The 15,966-nt window shown below is 40.5% G+C and overlaps 2 protein-coding genes across 4 annotated transcripts in view; one reads left to right on the top strand and one right to left on the bottom strand.

The window, feature by feature from the left end:
- sesn1 (sestrin 1) overlaps positions 1-14,578 on the top strand; it is a 52,601-nt gene extending 38,023 nt beyond the window's left edge. The window contains exons 1-9 of one of the 2 annotated variants that reach the window (XM_087805140.1): positions 9,042-9,263; positions 9,682-9,747; positions 10,420-10,620; positions 10,694-10,876; positions 11,322-11,558; positions 11,760-12,017; positions 12,089-12,279; positions 12,935-13,079; positions 13,147-14,578. In XM_087805140.1, the coding sequence (XP_087661266.1) occupies positions 9,174-9,263; positions 9,682-9,747; positions 10,420-10,620; positions 10,694-10,876; positions 11,322-11,558; positions 11,760-12,017; positions 12,089-12,279; positions 12,935-13,079; positions 13,147-13,233 (1,458 nt within the window). In that variant the 5' untranslated portion in view covers positions 9,042-9,173 and the 3' untranslated portion in view covers positions 13,234-14,578. Of the gene's footprint in view, positions 1-9,041; positions 9,264-9,681; positions 9,748-10,419; positions 10,621-10,693; positions 10,877-11,321; positions 11,559-11,759; positions 12,018-12,088; positions 12,280-12,934; positions 13,080-13,146 lie in introns of those variants that run through there. The other variant, XM_087805139.1, reaches the window with a different exon arrangement.
- A 1,110-nt stretch (positions 14,579-15,688) lies between these two features.
- The window catches only part of armc2 (armadillo repeat containing 2), a 17,056-nt gene continuing 16,778 nt past the window's right edge, over positions 15,689-15,966 (bottom strand). For both annotated transcript variants that reach the window (XM_087804998.1, XM_087804999.1), the window contains exon 18: positions 15,689-15,966. This exon is cut by the window's right edge and continues 180 nt beyond it. The gene's annotated coding sequence lies outside the window, so the exon portion shown is untranslated.

The raw sequence follows: 15,966 nt of genomic DNA, 5'->3' as shown, positions 1-15,966 counted from the left end.
ATATATCCTTGTTACTACAGCATCACGATATATCCCGATTTTGCTAAAACATGAACCGCATATTTAGTGTGGACGCAAACAATAGCCTCCAGGAAGCGTCATAATGGAAAGAAAATAATCAATAGATGGCGCTCACACTGGAGGAAGACAAACAATGTTTGTGGATTTAAATATTTACATGGTTGAGCAGGACAAAGTCCGATACCTGTCCGTGAGGCATTTGTCACCCGCCCGCAGAGAAAGAACAAAACCCGCTTATATAATCTCTGTTGTATTGAATCTAACTGTCTGAAAGGTGTTTTATTTTGAACAAAAGATCAGATTTTCTCTGAACTTACATTAGCCTTAGACTCTTGGTCAAGTTTAAGATTTTTTCAACTATATATGCTAACATTTAACCTTTGTTTTTGAAGTATCTTGAAGTACTTTCAACCTCTGAGAAGTCTTTGTTTTTTCTTTAGAAGTCATGACTTTTTAATTGAAATAAGGACAGTATATTAGACTAGACTAGACTATTAGACCCTCGATCTGTGAATGAAAACATAAACTGCTAGTTAGTTGAGTTTTTTTTTTCGAGGTCTCGCAGGCTCGTAACAGATTAACCAAAGAGCAAATATGCCCAACACGGACTGTGGCGTTAAAACTGTCGCACACTTTCCCTCTTTGTTGGGGTTGTGAGGTCCATCTGCGTCCGAGCAGGCTGGAGAAAAAAAATGGTTGTATAAATAAATAATACTGGTTAGCATTGCAACAGAAAAGTATCTTCTGCCATCGATGGCCATTTGGATTTCTTTTTTTTAATGTTTTTATTGTTGACAACACGTTTTAGCTGTTTGTACTATTATAGCCAATCTGCCTCCTCCTTCAATGTGAGTCACATGGATCTTTGAGCTGGAGTTGCTTCCTTGGCATTGTTTTTGAATAGTCCTTAAAAGAAAAGTGCTGTGTCAGCATGATTTCATCATTTTGTCTTTCCTCACGTTGAGCATTTAAACCGGCTCACGAGTCAAATCCAGCACATTTTAGCACAGAAATACCCATGTGTCCGAAACTGTATTATTTAACCAGACAGTATAAAATGTAGACAGTTTTTAAAGCAGTACAAATCAAAACTTCTTACATTTCACAAGTACAAGTTTTGATGCTAATTTCTAAACATTTTCTTGATGTCTGTGAAGAAGTACTTTTGTGTTTGCTTGATGAATACATACTGACTTTTACTTGAAACTTCTGAATGAGGTTAGTCTTGAGCTGTGTCTCAAATCGCATACTTTCGTACTAAAACTTAAAAAAGTATTTTTAGTGCATAAGTGCTTCTCAATTCTTAGTATGCGAAATGTAGTGCGCTATGCACACTAAATTGGCGTACTAGAACACCCACAAAACTGAGTATGGATCGACACTTTCTACCCTAAACGACCGCCATCTTAGTCATCAGTGAGTTGATGCTCAAATGGATGCATTTTCAGGTGTATTTTCAGCAGCAGTAGGAGGATGACACGTCTTTGGTGCTGATACCGGCGTAAATATCTCGCAATTTTTTAATTTCTCATATTTCTTGACCCAAACTTGCAACACGTGCTACCAGCAGGTGGCGATAGTGTTCCTGAAGCTGGTTTCAATCATCGTTAAATAGTAGTAGAAGAAGAAGCTGTCGCATCATTTGTGGTTTGTGCGTAGCGGCAGTGTTTGATTTGAGACATACTATCTGTCGACAATTTGCGTACTAGTTAGTACGTACACTATCCTGATGAATACTAACCGCCAGTGCAAGAGAAGTAGGCGATTTGAGACACAACATTGGTATGATTTTGGTGAAATTGGTTATGGTTATTAAGTTATTAAGTATGCTAGCCTAATGCTAATTGAAATACTTTTTTTGAAGCTGCAAGAACTTTCGTTCCGATTCTAAAGTCAACATTTACGTAACCCCCCTCGTCGTATTGGAACTTCAAACTTCCACGACAACACTGAACTTTAATGACACGATGACGTCGTCAGAGACACAGCACCGTCTGCCATCTTGTTCCCTTCATTCAGCGCCGGCGCTCATTGCCTATTGATGAAGTAACTGGACACGGACAAAACTGTTGAGTGCCACGATTAGACCGTATCACTTCCTCGCTGCCCCCTTCAAGTGGAGCGGTATCACATCCCCTTTCAGACCCAGCAATCAGAATACAGATTGAGACGATGGAAAACATCAAATGGCAGAAGTGAAACCAGCCCGAAGGGACGACAATAGAATCGAATTTACGTAATTGACGCAACTTTTTTTGGGCCCTTAAAGGTTTAACAGGAGAATAATGACCTTTGATTTCCTTGTTTGTTTGGTTATGTGAAGAGTGAATCATCGCTTGTCCGTGTTGTCAAAGAAAACGATTAAGACTCGCAGCCTTTGTTCAGGGTTTACTGCGGCCGTCAGGAATTATAGGTCGTCTAACAACGCTTTGGCTGCGATTCCAGCGAGAGATGAGTCATTTCAGCTCCGTCAGCAAGACGAGCTGCAAACAGCTGGGATGGCCCGTCAGACCGGTGGATTACACAATAAATATCACATGGATATCACGGATTGTTCTTATTGCTGAGATTTCAGTAGTTTTTTTGCGATCAATGGACGACAGCGATTTTTGGAGAACATAACTGACTTATATCGCGTCTCAGAAACCTGATACTGGCTGAAACAAATCCGATTATACAGCAGATGATCCCAAAAGTCGGATTGACCATTAAAATAATTGTTCATTAGGTCCCGTAAGAGTTGAACATTCTGGTTGCTCTCTGAGCCCAGTCTATTGTGACAGCTGCCCCTCTCCCTGCTAGAATAACATCCCGGGGAACAGGCCTTTCCTCACGTGCACGCCAACGCCTTTTCCCGTGCATCGCAGAATATGTGATGGACGTACATGTGCAGGGGTGATATGAAGTATATTCCATAGATGAGGCGTCTCCATGTGTGTGTTCCGGGAGGTCCGGCAGTTCCTCTGCGTTTCACAGAATCCAGGGAACATGGCGTACGCTGGTCCGGGACCTGCTGGTTTTTCAGAGGGGGGCACGCCTCGACTTTCAGGAAGGCCGACGCTTGACGTGAGCGCCGGAGTCTGATCGCTCGCCAGAAAACACACAGATCAGAGACGAGACCAGGGATTATGAAACGCTAGCGGACAAAGACACACCTGACGGTTCCCACACAAACCTCCACTTCTTTCAGGCCGTCTTTGTGTTTCTAGTTAACACAGTGCAGACGATCTTCAATGTTTAGTCGTATAAACCTTATTCTATTATCAGTAAACAAACTCCTGACAGATCTGGGTCTTTCTGAACTGTGCGGTTCCGCCATAATGGGAACGACAATGAAAATAGTCGATTATAAATGGAATTGTTGAGGATTGTAGACAAATATTGCAACGTCCAATTCAACAGCTACGTTTTAAAAAAAACTTGGTTTGGTTCACCCGGAACATGTCGAATAAAAGGATTACTAGAAAGTATGGTTGTAAGAAAATATCTATATAATGATATATCGCGATATTTTTATTTCCCATACTGTATCGATATTCAATCACAATATATCGCAATATATCGTGTATTGTATCGCCAGATTCTTGCCAATACACAGTCCTAAATATAACAATATATCGCGATGTTTTTAATCTTGATACTGTATCGATATTCATAAGCACTGTATCTATACATATATGTTTTGTTTTTTTAATGAAACACTATATCCTTGTTACTACAGTATCGCAATATATGGTATCGTCAGAGATGTGTCCTGATACGTATCGTATCGGCAGATTCTTGGCAATACACAGTCCTAAATATAACGATATATCGCGATGATTATATTCCTGATACTGTATGGATATTCATTCACAATATATCGTATCGCACACATGTGTCTGATACGTATCTTATCACCAGATTCTTGCCAATACACGGCAAGGTTGGTAAAGCAAACATTGTGTTTGTTGCAAGAACATTCAAAGAGAAAACTTGTTGGATCGTTGTGGAATCAAAGTATCACTAAGAGACTAAAAGCTTGAATTATATTTGTATTAAATTAGTGTTTTGCAGTCTTTAGGATTACAGATCCTTTTGTCATTTTCCTTAATTAAACCTCTCTTATTTAATTACTGTTTACTTAACTTTACTTATCGTTTTCTTCACAATAATTATCTAAAAACAGTATGTGATCATTTTTGTTAAAGGTCTTCAAAACCCATTCACCACTTATCTTACCATTTTTACCCATAAAAATACAGCACAATATATGTTTTAACCATGACAGGACACGGCGTATACCGGGATATGAATCTAAATCCTGATCTGGATGCGTCTTTGTACTGACTCCGATCAACAATATTGATCATCGAGCGAGAGACTCCTGTACATGTACAATAGTGCGACGTTAGGAAGCTAATCCTGGTCAACAGAGGGACTCATGTCTTGGACCAAAAATAACTTTATTTGATCAAGTACTCGGAGTCAAGTGTCTACATCCCAAAGACATTTTTTTGGGATCCCCGCCGGATTGTTTTAGGTCCATCACGATGAGATGAAAGGGAGAAAACGGTCGTACAGAGTGTGTGTTTAGAGAACAACAAGCCCCGGACAAGACATACTGTTGACACTTTTATGGGTCAGCGAGCAACACTCGAGGAGTTCACCAAGTTTGTCGTGAAAGCGTAGAAGAGTGTTTGCTAGCGAGAACGTTTCAACGACGACCAAAACAATCCGCACCAGTTTATGGAGTTGGACATGTTTGTCGTCCACTGAAGGATCAGCTTTGGAAGATGTTTGCGAAGAATCTGGTTCCTTCAGTCGTCCAGGCGGACAGGAAAGGGTTAAATGTGCTCAGCGTTGATGAACCCAGGCTTGAACCCAGCAGTGTTTGAACAGTGAGGTGTGTGTGTGTGTGTGTGTGTGAGGGGGGGGGGGGGGGGCACCTCTGAGTCTGCACTCTTTCTCTCTGTTTTAAAACTTTCAGACTTGTTGCATTATTTACCCACGAGTCCAACTTCACGTTTGCATCGAGCGTTTTCAGAAACTCTCCGGTCTGAGAACCGCAGATACTTTTCTGTGAAGCAGAAAAAGATTGTTTTGTTTGGTGAACTTCATACCTTTGGCAGAAGTTTTTTTTTTCTTTCTAGAGAAGCAGATCAGAACGAGCAGATTGGTTCCCCCGGACTGTTGTTCCAGCCTGCCATTGGTTCAGCTTTTGTTGCTAGGCCCGGAGTCGGCTTTCTTCCTCCTCTCCTCGCACTGATAGGTGGAGTTTCGAGCTTCGGTCGCTGGACTCGAGCTACTTGTTGAACGTCCTCTGCTGCCGGTGCTTCTCACTGGCTGACAAAACAAACCTCACGTGTGAGCGTCTGACTTCCTCTCTTCGTTGTCAACTTCTCTTGTTCACTTCAATGTCTCAGAAAATACCAGCCTCTCTGGACTTTCTTTTCGTTCAGGCTACTTTTGAAAAGTTTAGTCTGAGGGAAACATGTGTTGAAGTCCTTAACTCATCACTTTGTAGAAGTATGTTTTAATTCATCTGTTTTTCTAGTAGAACCCAACATTATTTTATGGTTAAAATTAAGCATTTCATTGTTATTAAACGATTTTTGACAAGCTATTTATTTTAAATAAATGATATAATATGTATTCTTCATAAATATAAACGTACACTCACTTAATTTTCACATAAACAACACAATCTATTTTTTTTATTTTTATAAATATGTTTATTGATACATATTCAATAATGTATACATTTCACAGTTAAAATACTTATTTTCTGTTTTTTTAACAAACAAACGAAAGCCAAAAAAACAAATATAACAATAGATTGTAATAGATTAACTGGTAATAACAATGTATGAAAAACAACAACAATAAACCCTCTTTTCTTTTTTACAAAAATAGAAAATAAATTTAAAGAACATAAACAACACAAAGAAACACAAACAAACCAAAGGTCAATATACATTAAATAAACATAGTTATATCCTTGTAAGGAGAAAGTCAATAAGACTCAAGTGTGTTCATTAAGATCCAATAGCAACACAATCTATTTTTACACATGATACTTTCTTTTATTTATCAAATCTTCTTTCAATTACCTCTCTTTGAGTTGTGGAGATCTCAATACTGGGTACAAGGCTTATTTAAACTACTCAAATAAACATTTTACTGACTCATGAAAGCAACTGCAGACATTTAACACCATTTGTAAAGTGAACTTAAGCGATATCAAGCAGGCAATCGTCCAATTTTAAATTTGCTTTTAATAAAAACTACTTTTCTCAGTAGGTTATCAAGGTGTTTCCTTTCCTTTTAGACATTTTATTAGCATTAAAGACTCCCTAGTCAAGAGATGTTTTTGAAGATCACTTTTTCAAATCGTTTTTTGTAATGTATTATAAGTGTATTCAAGTCAAGTGCCAGCAGAGCAACTTTCCTTGAACTTCTTCTAAGTCTGGAGTTGTTGGGGATGAGGATCAGCACCTCCAAGTGTGATGTTCTCGTCCAGAAACCGACACTGAAGTCGAGCGTTTCCGTGATCGGGGTCGTGGAATAACAACAAGCTGAGCTGTTTGTCTTTTGCTGCCCGAGGCCGCGGCGCTCTCACAGACCGTCTGATGTGAGTACAGTCCACACAATGGTGTTTGGCCCCCGACACAGAGCCGGACCCCTGAGCCTAAGCACATTTCTGTGAAAAGTGTTTGGTGAGTCCTGACACTGAGCGGCCTCTCGTGCAGCTTTGCTGAGCCACAGGGCTCCGGGCGGCTCTGGGACTGCTGACTCCAGGCCTGGGAACATGTTTACCTCGGACCCTCATGGAGGGAGTATATGAGGGGGAGGGGGGGCACGAGTCGGCTGGACCAGCACAATGAACCTGCTGAACACAGATCAACTGTCCACACTTGCAGTCAGCTGGGCCGCTCTTCGCCGTGACTCCTTAGCATGTTATTAAAGATCGAAAAATATACACAAGTCTGGTTCCTTTTAACACCATATGTGGAAAAGCAGGAAATATAACTTGTTTTTAAACTTGCATATGCACGTGAAGCTTAATATTATTTTTTCACCTTTAGTTTGATTCTGTTGATTTCATTAGCACTTGACATACCTTAGCAATAACAGTTGCTTCTGTGTCATCAACAGCCACATTAGCATCGGTTTGATCAACACAGTCGTTCATCAGGAAGTCACTTGTTGACACTTTAAGTTTGATTGACAGATTAGAAACCACAAGATAGTTCTTTCAGTTTGATTAGCACAATAGCCACATTAGCATAGAGGTAATGTCAACACAGTATTCCCGCATATTTGCTTCTGTCAAGGGATGAAAACGTTTTTGTTTTAAATTCAAAACGACATATAGAATAGATTTTTTTTTTTTGCCGAGGCTGCGATTATAAGGATAAACACATACACTTACTCGACAGTAGGTGGCAGCAGAAACAAAGGTGGACGGAGACGAAGCGTCTTTTTCGTTGTGCAGTATTGTGTGTAAAAAGTTACTAGACAATTACTTGTATTACAAAAACAAAAATATTAAAGATCCCAAATCATCCAGCCCTACTTTGAACAATAACACATAAGTCAGTAAGTTAGTAAGTAAGTAATGGTTATTTCTAGAGCGCCTATGAGGACTTAAGCGTTCTTTTAAAATAAGCTTTGATACTTTGTTGTGTTTAAGTAAGTAAGTAAGTAAGTAAGTAAGTAATATTTATTTATATAGCGCTTTTCGAGACCAGGGTCACAAAGCGCTTAAACAATCAAAACAATACTCAAAAAAGTACATACTTTAAAAAGCTTGTTTGACATTTAACCTTTGTGTTGTCTCTTGGTCAATGTGACCCGAAGGCCCTGAAACAAATGTGTTTGTGGTATCCCTTGTGTTGTCTCTGGGTCAAGGTGAACAACCTCCACCTTTGCATGTGTATTTCTAGAAAGCCAAGGAGGTCATTCACCTTGGAGCTGAGACAACACAAGGGATACCACAAACACAGTTGTTTTCGGGCCTTTACCCTGCGATAACATATTTTAAGCATTTAAAAAAGTGTATTTTACATCATCTGGTTCATAATTAAAGCTGATAATGATCATTTAACATAGATTATTTCAAGGACAAATGCTCTACGCTTGTAAACTACTCATACTTTATGTAACCAAAGATGTTTTTCATGCCCAATCAGCAGAACATATTTGTAGTACACTGGACATAAACCTCCTCGGATGATGTTTATTGTGAACAAATTGACTCGCCGCTGTCATAAACCACCGTCCTGCTGAGGAAAAACAAGACTTCAAGAGCTTGTGCTGCTTATCTGCTGCTTCCTCCTTCTTTTAAAGAGACAGTGGAGCCTCGTCCGGGGCCTCAACAGCATCGGCTGCAGAGGCCTGTTGTTGTTGTTGTTGTTGTTGTTGTTGTCGTCCTCGCTGCTGCAGCATCTCTGTGCAGCTGCGACCCTTGCAAACCTCTGCAGAAACAAGCAGTTGCATTTAAAGTCAAAGCATTTTTATTTATCCTAATTAAATCAATGTCATATAAAAAAAAAATTCTGGTGAAAAGATGCACTAAAAAAAACACGTGTTTTTCTTAATAGAAAACTCGTTGTTTGATTGGTTGAAAGGAGCTTGTTTGGAGCAAATGTTGTTTTTAACTGTGAAACACATTTGCAAAGTTTAACGACATGATGACGTCAACGTCTTAATCGATGGACTGATTTGGAAAACAATCCTGACACTCAATCATGAGTAGAATTGAATCATGATCAATGACAAGAGCGAACAAAAGAAGCAAGAGAAGTGATGTTTTCTTTAAAAGAGGGGGTGATGGTGAGGAGGGGGGGGGTGTTCCTGCTCACGTTTGGAGCCCCCGCCCCTCCCGCACGCTTCGCCCCGCCCCCCACGTGTTCCCCCCGCTCCCATTGGCCGCCATCGGTGCTGTTGACGCGCTCCGATTGGCCGCGGCGGCCGTCAATCACGCGCCGCCACTCTTATTTATCGAACCTAGGAGCGAGTGAGCAGCGAGTCTTCCGCAGGAGCAGCAGCAGCTGACAGCCGAGCTCCTCTCATCAGACCCGGGGAACAAAAGAGAGCAGGACTCCTCTTTTTTTTCACCTCCTGGATGACGCTTTTTAATTCGTGATCTTTTCCAAAACGACGAGGACATGCGTCACGCTGTCGCGGCGACAGAAGAGAACAACTGTTTGTCGAAACTCATGAAGATCTGCAGCCATTGTAAGAGGCTCGGCAAGAAGGTACAGAATAAATGGAGTTTTATTGAGTTAAAAGTGATGGTGTTGAAAGATAAGAGCGAGTTGTTTTCAGTTGTTTTTGACGCGTCTGTGCTGGAGACGCTGCAGTCTTTTGTCCGGACTTGTTCAGCATCAACATCACGTCTCGACGTCATACATGTTCCTTTTTTTCCTGAATAACATGTGACATGTTTTCTGCATGTTGTCTTCTTCATGTCATATCTGCTGGACGTTGGTCATTCATCGAGTGTCTCGAGCAGGACATGTCCAGGCTTGCAAGCGGAAAGTTACTGGACTCCAACTCCAGGACACTTGTTTTGAATGATCATTTGAATGTTTGCATTTTTTTAAAACCCAAGTCAAATGAGAGGATGTTTGAATGTGTTTTTAACTTTTGTGTTTTTTTTTGTGTGTCTTACAGGATCTTGGGGTGAGAATTCCGAGACCTCTTGGGAACGGCCCGAGTAGATTCATCCCTGAAAAAGAGGTAATACTCTTAATGTATTTCACATTACAGTAAAATAAGGAAATTGTAAAATCAAAACTATCACTTCACAGTACAGGGCTGTGTATTAGCGATACTTATCATGATACATGGGCTAGAGTTAGATATATTGTGATAGTATTGTAGAGTAATTGGATACATTACTCTTTTGACTGTTTAAAATGTCCAAACGTCAGCTTTAAAAGGTGCTGGAGGTCGACTGTATCCTCTCATCCCCAGTCATCACCGGGATTTTTATTGTTCCTTTATAGCTGCATGGGTCGTAGTGACTTCTGCCATCTAGAGGCCGGAAGTTTAATAGCAACACAAAAACGAACAAGTGCTGAGAAAACTGGCATGTTATTTGTAAATAAAAACGAGCGTACGATTTTATTTTTATCGCACTATTGAACTGTCAGCTGTAAAAAGTATAGTTAAAAAAAATAGAATGTAATTTGGAACCCCCACATACTTGATATTATTTAAATTGTTATTATTTTAAATCGAAAATGGTATAGTATCAATACTACTACTACTTGTTTGATAGCTTACATTTAATGTTCAACCTCAGGACAGTTGAAGTATGTATTATTATTATGACCAAAACTGTACTCTGGTGCAGAACAAAAACCTTGTTTTCTCGAATGTTTCTAAAAAAGTTTATTGTCGTCTCAGATTCTTCACGTCAGTAAAGTGGACACCAGGACGCAGACGATTTTCGAGGATGCTTTCGCAGCCCTCCGTCGCCTGGACAACATCTCCCTGCTCATGGGCTTCCACCCGCAGTACCTGGAAGGGTTCCTCCGGACGCAGCACTATCTCCTGCAGATGGACGGACCCCTATCTTTGCACTACCGGCACTACATCGGCATCATGGTACGTCCTGATCTCTTGGAGAAAAAAAAAGGCCCCGGGCATGATCCCTGACCTCCTCCTCTGGTGCTCGCAGGCGGCAGCTCGACACCAGTGCTCCTACCTGGTCAACCTGCACGTGAACGACTTCCTCCAGGTCGGGGGGGACCCCAAGTGGCTCAACGGTCTGGACGAGGCGCCCCACAAGCTGCAGCAGCTCAGCGAGCTGAACAAGATCTTGGCTCACCGGCCGTGGCTGCTCACGAAGACGCACATCGAGGTGAGAATCAAGGTCTTATGTCGCCATGAAATGCATGGATACGATTAAATATGTTGTTTTTAATGATACTTGTTTTCTTTGTATAAAACTTGAACTGTTTAATAGTTATTTTATGGTGTTTATTTCCCTTTAAAAATATATATATATTTTCAATTAACATGTTCACTAGGTTTGTTCATTTTAGTGTTGCAATTCAACCTACGGTCGCTAGATGGCAGCAGTCATTACTCTCAGCTTAATGGAATAAATACCAAATATTTGTAAATGTCACTCAAATTAAGTTAAAGTTTTCTAAAACAAATCTTGCAAGTTCACAATGAAACTGAGAACGAGAGGATGCAGTCCAGCAGCTTTTAAAGCTGACATTGTCAGGAGTCATGTGCTCTGTAAACGTATTCTTGCCAAGACCCCCCCCCCTAACACCGAGCCGTTTTTCGCCCTCCAGGGTCTGCTGAAAGCCGAGGAGTACAGCTGGTCCCTGGCGGAGCTGATCCACGCCGTGGTCCTCCTCACGCACTACCACTCCCTGGCCTCCTTCACCTTCGGCTGCGGCATCATGCCCGAGATCCACTGCGACGGCGGGCACACCTTCAGACCCCCCTCCCTCAGCCAGTACTGTGTATGTGACATCGCCAACGGCAACGGTCACGCCAATCACCACGACGACCCCCTGGGCAACCAGGTGAGTTGGGTGGACGAGCGCTTGACACAGTTGAACCCCTTATTCTCGCTCACGGTTTTCTTTTTTCGAACATCTCGCGTTCTTGAACTTTAATTTCATATTCTCTTCTGGCTTTGGGATCAACTTTTCTTCTTGACGTTGAGAGTTATTTGTTGTTGCTCCTTGTGAACTGGGGTCTGACGCCGCCTTCTCCTCCCGTAGGATCTGTGTGGAGAGGTGGAGGACCTGATGGAGAGGATGAGGCAGCTGCAGGAGTGTCGCGACGACGAGGAGGAGGCCAGTCAGGAGGAGATGGCCACTCGCTTCGAGAGGGAGAAGACCGAGAGCATGCTGGTCATCATGGCGGAGGACGAGGAGAACGTCCCGTCCCGGGACATCTCGAGACACTTCGAGGACCCCACCTACGGCTACAAGGACTTCTCCCGCCGGGGGGAGCACGTGCCGACCTTCAGAGCGCAGGTACGTTCGGTAAAAACCCATCATCTCCTGACGTTCAACCATTATTGACGGCCACGCTTCTGGTGTCGCAGGACTACAGCTGGGAGGACCACGGCTTCTCTCTGGTCAACAGGCTGTATCCAGATGTGGGTCAGATGCTGGACGAGAAGTTTCAGATGGCCTACAACTTGACCTACAACACTATGGCGACGCACAAGGACGTGGACACCAGTATGCTCCGACGAGCCATCTGGAACTACATCCACTGCATGTTCGGCATCAGGTGAGAATCAGTGACGCCAGAATATTGTCCAATTTAGGAAAATTATATATATATATATTTAAATTCAAATAATACAAAAAATAAAATGTGTAAATTAAACATGTTTTCATTTGAAGTCTTTTAAATTCAATATAAAAATGTTGGTTGTAATAGTGCCACCAGACAATACTAAACAAGTATTGAGCTACTTGATTCTACTTCTACGTCGTCACGTGATCATCTGCAAGTCGCGTGATTGGCTAAAAGTTGTAGCTCTGTGTTCTGTTGGTATATTCTAGTGGAACTATTGAGACTATAATTTTTATATGGCTTTTTTAAAGCTACACATTAAAAAAAATATCGAATTTAGCACATTTAAGTTTGATTTATTGAAATTAGAATATGAAAATATAAGTATAAAAAAAATTAAACGATAATAAGAATTATTTGGTTTAAAAGAACAATATTCATTGTTTATCTATATAGCGCGTTTTGGAAAATCAAAGACGTTTCATTTTAATTATAAAAAAAATTCAACCTTAAATTCCAAGTCTCAGTTTTAACATTTGAAATGTAAAACATTCCATATTCTGATTAATATATTTCCATAAATATTTTCTTGACTGATCATCTCTTTTTAAATGTACGAGTCTCTAACTTCCTGGTTCTCCTGCAGGTATGACGACTACGACTACGGCGAGATCAACCAGCTCCTGGACCGCAGCTTCAAGATCTACATCAAGACCATGGTGTGTAGTCCCGAGAAGACCACCAAACGAATGTACGAGAGCTTCTGGAGGCAGTTCCAGCACTCTGAGAAGGTGAGTTGGTCTCAGATCCCAAACCCGTGGATCAGATTCTCACCTCCCTCCTCCTCTCGTCCTGCAGGTCCACGTTAATCTGCTTCTTATGGAAGCGCGAATGCAGGCGGAACTGTTATATGCTCTGAGAGCCATCACCCGCTACATGACATGAAGTGCTTTTGGCGTTTGATCATTATTATTTTTTTATAAATGCATATAGTTGTGTTTTTACTGTCGTTGCTCGTAATGGGACACTTCAAGAAAAAGAAAGGGAGGGGGCGAGGCAACATCATGAACAATGGAGAAAAAAGAAGAAAAAAAAACAACTGATGCTGCAGTGCCAACGTCGACCGACAGAGGGCAGCCCTGGACATTTTAGTTTTTCCAGCTTTGGCTCCCCTTTTATTCCTCGCCCCCCTCCCTCCGATGGATGATTCCCAGGAAAGCTGTGCAGCGACGAAAGCGACTGCACTTTTTGATTCTGTTGTCACTGATCATAGTTTCTTTCACTTTCTATCGAATCACGTTGTTGTCGTGGTAACTGGAGATGGAACTTTGGGCTTTTTTTTTTTTTTTCTAACGTGTGCCTGAACCGTGCAGCACAGTGTCGACGTGCTCCCATGTTGTATTCTGAGGGGTCATATTGACCCCCGCCCACCCCTCCCCCAAAGAAAAAAAAAAATCTCCCTCATCTATGAGAATCTCCCCCCTTTATAAACTAATGTCAAAGTAAGCTAATCCGACTGTCGACTGAAAGCCGGAGTCAAACTCAAAGACACTGTCTGAGCCCATTTCGAGTCGTGTGAATGTGTGTGTGTGTGTGTGTGTGTGTATGAGTGTGTGTGAACTTCTCGTGTCATACATGAAAAAGAAAGCGAAGCACTTTGAAGGGAACTTCAATGCTTCTGCTGTAGCTGTTGAGGGAACATCATGTGTTTCCTTCTTTAGAGTTTTTGAAAAAAAGGTTCTCCAGGTGCCCCCGACCCCCGACCCACCCAAGACCACATGTATCTGTCTTCCGTTGAACCCCAGACGCCTGGTCGCCTTTTTTGTTATCAGAAAGCTTTGTGAATTTTACCAGATAATGAATACCTCTTGTTTTCTCTAAACATTTAAAGAAGTGCTCTTTGGCGCCGCTCGCCCCCCCCGCCCCCCTCCCTCGTCTGGGCCGGGGGGAGTGGGGGGGCTCGCACCACCAACAGTGTTGTAGCCGAGCTTCTCCTCCCCCCTTCAGGGAGGTGTAACCAGTGCAAAAGCAGCTTTTATATAGTTTAAAAAAAAGAAAAAGTTTACTAAATCCATTGATGTACTGCGATGTTCTGCCAATTGGACCCGTGAGTGAGGAGCAGGTGAAAAAAGAATGGTACAATTGAAAGTGTTTGGACAGGAAGTCGAACTTTTTTTTTTTTGTTGTTATTTTCAACTTCTGACTGACGTCAGTTACTGACTCTTTTACTATGAAATGAAATGAAAAACCTGGAGGAGAAAAAAAAAGAATAAAAGGATGTTATGAAATTGTTGTGTATCATTTTGTAGTTTTTCTTGTACTTCTACTGTAACAACAGCACAAGTGATAAAACATATCTCAGATGATAAGACTGTCGTTACTGTCGGCCCCCCCCGTGGTGCGTTCAAGGTCAACCATCGTCAAGTCGGGAGAATTTTTCTCAGTTTTTGACCGACTCGGCTTTAAAGCCACCAGCAAGGAATTTGATTGACAGCTTCTTCTTCACTTCTCAGTCATTTTCACACCAGCTCGTCTCTTGTGAAGTCGTTTGTGTTATCGAGCGGGTTTTCTACCTTGGAGTCTGATGATGATGATGATGATGATGATGAAGATGATCTAAATATGTGGCTCTACAACTGTGAAGCCGTCTGTGTAACAATAAAGGCTCTGTGAAGCAAAAACATGTTTTCTTGGTGGTTTTATTACGAACACCGTGTGACTCCATCACTGATTCTGGTTCCATTACATCTGTTTAAGTCTTTAAAAAGTGCAAAAAAGACTAAATTGTTGAACTCAACCAGAGTTTGGTGGATTATTTGAGTAAAAATTTAAGTTTATAAAATGTCTTCAGAATATTAAATGGTTGAATTTAACTTTTCAAATGTTGAAACTTTTTTAATCTTTTTTTTTTTTTAAAATAAAACTGACTATTTTTCTTATTTAATAATTAAAACGTTTTTCTAGATTCTACATTTTTTAACATGTCACCATTTAATTGCGAATATTGACTATTATTTATATTGAATTAAATAGATACAATTTTGAAAATTATTGAATTGAGAAATTATTGTTTTATATTTGGAATTAAAATATTGATTGTAATCCTTTTTTGGGGGAAAATCTTCAATATTTAAATCAATTATTAACAAGAAAATTCAACCATTCTATATACAATTATTACATTTTATTATTCAATAATAACGATTTTAACTTTTCAATATAGAAATTAAAAAATTAAAGTATTTAAAAAAAATCAAGTTAAAGTATTTAATTAAAAAAAACATTTCCAAAAAAAAATAGTTAACATGTTAAATGTTAAATTAAATAATTTTATATTATTAAGAAATACTTCCACAGACATCATTTTAAAGAAGCATGTTAACCGCAGCGTTATCTCAGGGTCAAGGTGACCCGGAGGCCCGAAAACAAATGCTTTATTTCACATGATTTAGTATCAAATCTTCAACAGTAGCTAACAGTTTACGTTCTTAAGATACTTCAATGACAAGTCAGTAAACACATCAAAGCTTTGAAGATATAAAGTTATATAATTCTATCATCTACAAATACAAGTCATTATTCACTTTAGGTAGAAAGAAGGTCAAGAAAAGTCACATTTCTTTGGGAATAAATACAGTTTTTGAATATTTACATATTTAAATACATCCCTGAAGGTGT

This window comes from Callionymus lyra, chromosome 13 (genome assembly GCF_982586985.1).
Source record: "Callionymus lyra chromosome 13, fCalLyr1.hap1.1, whole genome shotgun sequence".
Lineage (NCBI taxonomy): Eukaryota > Metazoa > Chordata > Actinopteri > Syngnathiformes > Callionymidae > Callionymus > Callionymus lyra.
This window is presented reverse-complemented; position numbering and strand designations above follow the sequence as displayed.